At 48.1% G+C, this 2,031-nt stretch overlaps 1 protein-coding gene across 1 annotated transcript; it reads left to right on the top strand.

The window, feature by feature from the left end:
• Positions 1-152: 152 nt before the first annotated feature.
• On the top strand, positions 153-2,031 carry LOC118320712 (isocitrate dehydrogenase [NAD] subunit alpha, mitochondrial-like; the record flags this gene model as incomplete). The annotated part of the gene is given in 4 exon segments (XM_035651760.1): positions 153-217; positions 305-389; positions 1,068-1,220; positions 1,333-2,031. Coding segments are annotated over 4 exon segments (387 nt in total), but the record flags the coding sequence as incomplete, so codon positions are not given.

The raw sequence follows: 2,031 nt of genomic DNA, 5'->3' as shown, positions 1-2,031 counted from the left end.
ACCGGACTGAACCGGACTGAACCGACAGAACCGGACTGAACCAGACTGAACTGAACCGGTTCAGTCTGTTCAGGCTCAGTGAGACGTCGCTTTGTCAGTTCAAGTGTAAACCCTGGAGTTGAGTTGTGACATGTCCTGTTCTGGTCTTGCAGATGGTCCAGGATCCGACCCAGTTTGACGTGCTGGTCATGCCCAACCTGTACGGAGACATTCTGAGGTCTGTCTGTCCTCAGGTTCTGTCCTCAGGTTCTGTCCTCAGGTTTTTTTTTCCTCAGTAAAACTGAACATGATGTTTGTGTTTCAGCGATCTGTGTGCCGGTCTGATCGGAGGACTCGGGGTCACTCCCAGCGGGAACATCGGCGCCAATGGAGTCGCCATTTTTGAATCGGTTTGTTCCTCTTTTATTTATTTAATTGTTCAACCTGCAACTTTAAAGTCTTCATGAAGTCAGAATCAGTGTTTTGTCATGTCAGTGTTTTGTCCTGTCCTCCAGGAAGTCCTGTTAGCTCCACTTTCTAACTGTATTCAGTGATTCTGGTCATTCTGCTAATTAACTTCTGCTAACTGAATTTGTCGTTAGTTGCCGACAGAACCGGGTTCAGCAGCCGGCCCAGGTTCGAACACTGCCTCTGAGACCGAAAGGGAATAACGTTACAGTACCGAGGTCGTTTACACAGTTTCTGATGGACAGATCGATCAGTAGCTAACCGCTAACTGACTCGGCCCTGTAGCCAACCCGGCAAGAAAACCACCTCGGTACTGGATTCCCTGTTGTGTTCGGTCCCGGGTCGGCTGCATTCACTGGAAGGTAGACGCTGATGCTAGTTCAAGCTGCTCACTGTGAAGCAACAGCTTCTGACCTCCAAACATCCTCCAGTTTTCTGAAGGTTTGGTTGTTACTGTTCTCCTGAAACAGGAGTTCCTGGTCGTGTAACGCGTCAATCAATCAATGTGACGGGTCCCGAACTGCCACAGGAAACACAATCACTGTACTTCCTGTTTCAGAGACATTATTGGGTTTATTTAGTTTACGAAGAGACAAATGGTCACATTGTTCCTCCTGCAGGTTCACGGCACCGCGCCCGACATCGCCGGCATGGACTTGGCGAATCCCACCGCCCTACTGCTCAGTGCGGTCATGATGCTGCGTCACATGGGTCTCCATGACTATGGCAACAAGATCCAGACAGCGTGCTTCGACACCATCAGAGACAAGAAGGTGAGACCTGATTGATTGAAGGGATTAATGGACTGATCGTTATTGTTTAAGTTGGATCTAAGGCAGTCTCTGAGGTGGTAACCATGGAAACGGCGTTGTCTGTGTGTCTTAGGTGCTGACGAAGGACCTGGGAGGAAACTCCAAGTGTTCAGAGTTTACAGCCGATATCTGCCGTCGCATCCAGGACCTGGACTGAGGCTGCAGGAGCCTGGACCTCCACGGGCACAGAGCCACGCCTCCTCCTCCCTCTGCCTCCTCCCTTCCACTCCCCCCAGGGGAGACAGTGGGGGAGGCTGAGCTGCAGTATCTGGTTTTCTTGCTGCTGTATTTGTGTTTGTTTTTGCTTTAACAACGTGGAGGTGTAGCGAGGGGGGCGGGGCTTCTGTAGCAGCTACCTGATTGGTTGACATAATGAAACATTCACAGTAAACATACGCACAAATGTAACACGACCAAGTTTGAATGAGTGTTTTTACATCATCATCAGTTGAATATGAACAGCTAATATCGGCCCCCTTTGATACTTGATATGTTTTTAACAGTAATGCTAAAGGTCCATTTATTTATTGTTTCCTGTTACTGTGTCCTGCTGCACAGAGATAAACATATAAAGGAAGAGCTGCTGTCTCTGTGTCTACATTCACATTCTCATACAGTCGCTGCAGTAAACAACAAACAATATGTTGTTTCTTAACACGGAACATATCAAAGAATGTAGAGCGGCACCCACTAGAGCTCGCCAAAGCTTCACAGGTTCACAGTCAGTCTGTATCTACACATCATTCTGTGAATAAAACTAAAGTCAACAGTT

Source organism: Morone saxatilis, unplaced genomic scaffold (assembly GCF_004916995.1).
Source record: "Morone saxatilis isolate NCDOM2014 unplaced genomic scaffold, NCSU_SB_2.0 Contig11, whole genome shotgun sequence".
NCBI lineage: Eukaryota > Metazoa > Chordata > Actinopteri > Moronidae > Morone > Morone saxatilis.
This window is presented reverse-complemented; position numbering and strand designations above follow the sequence as displayed.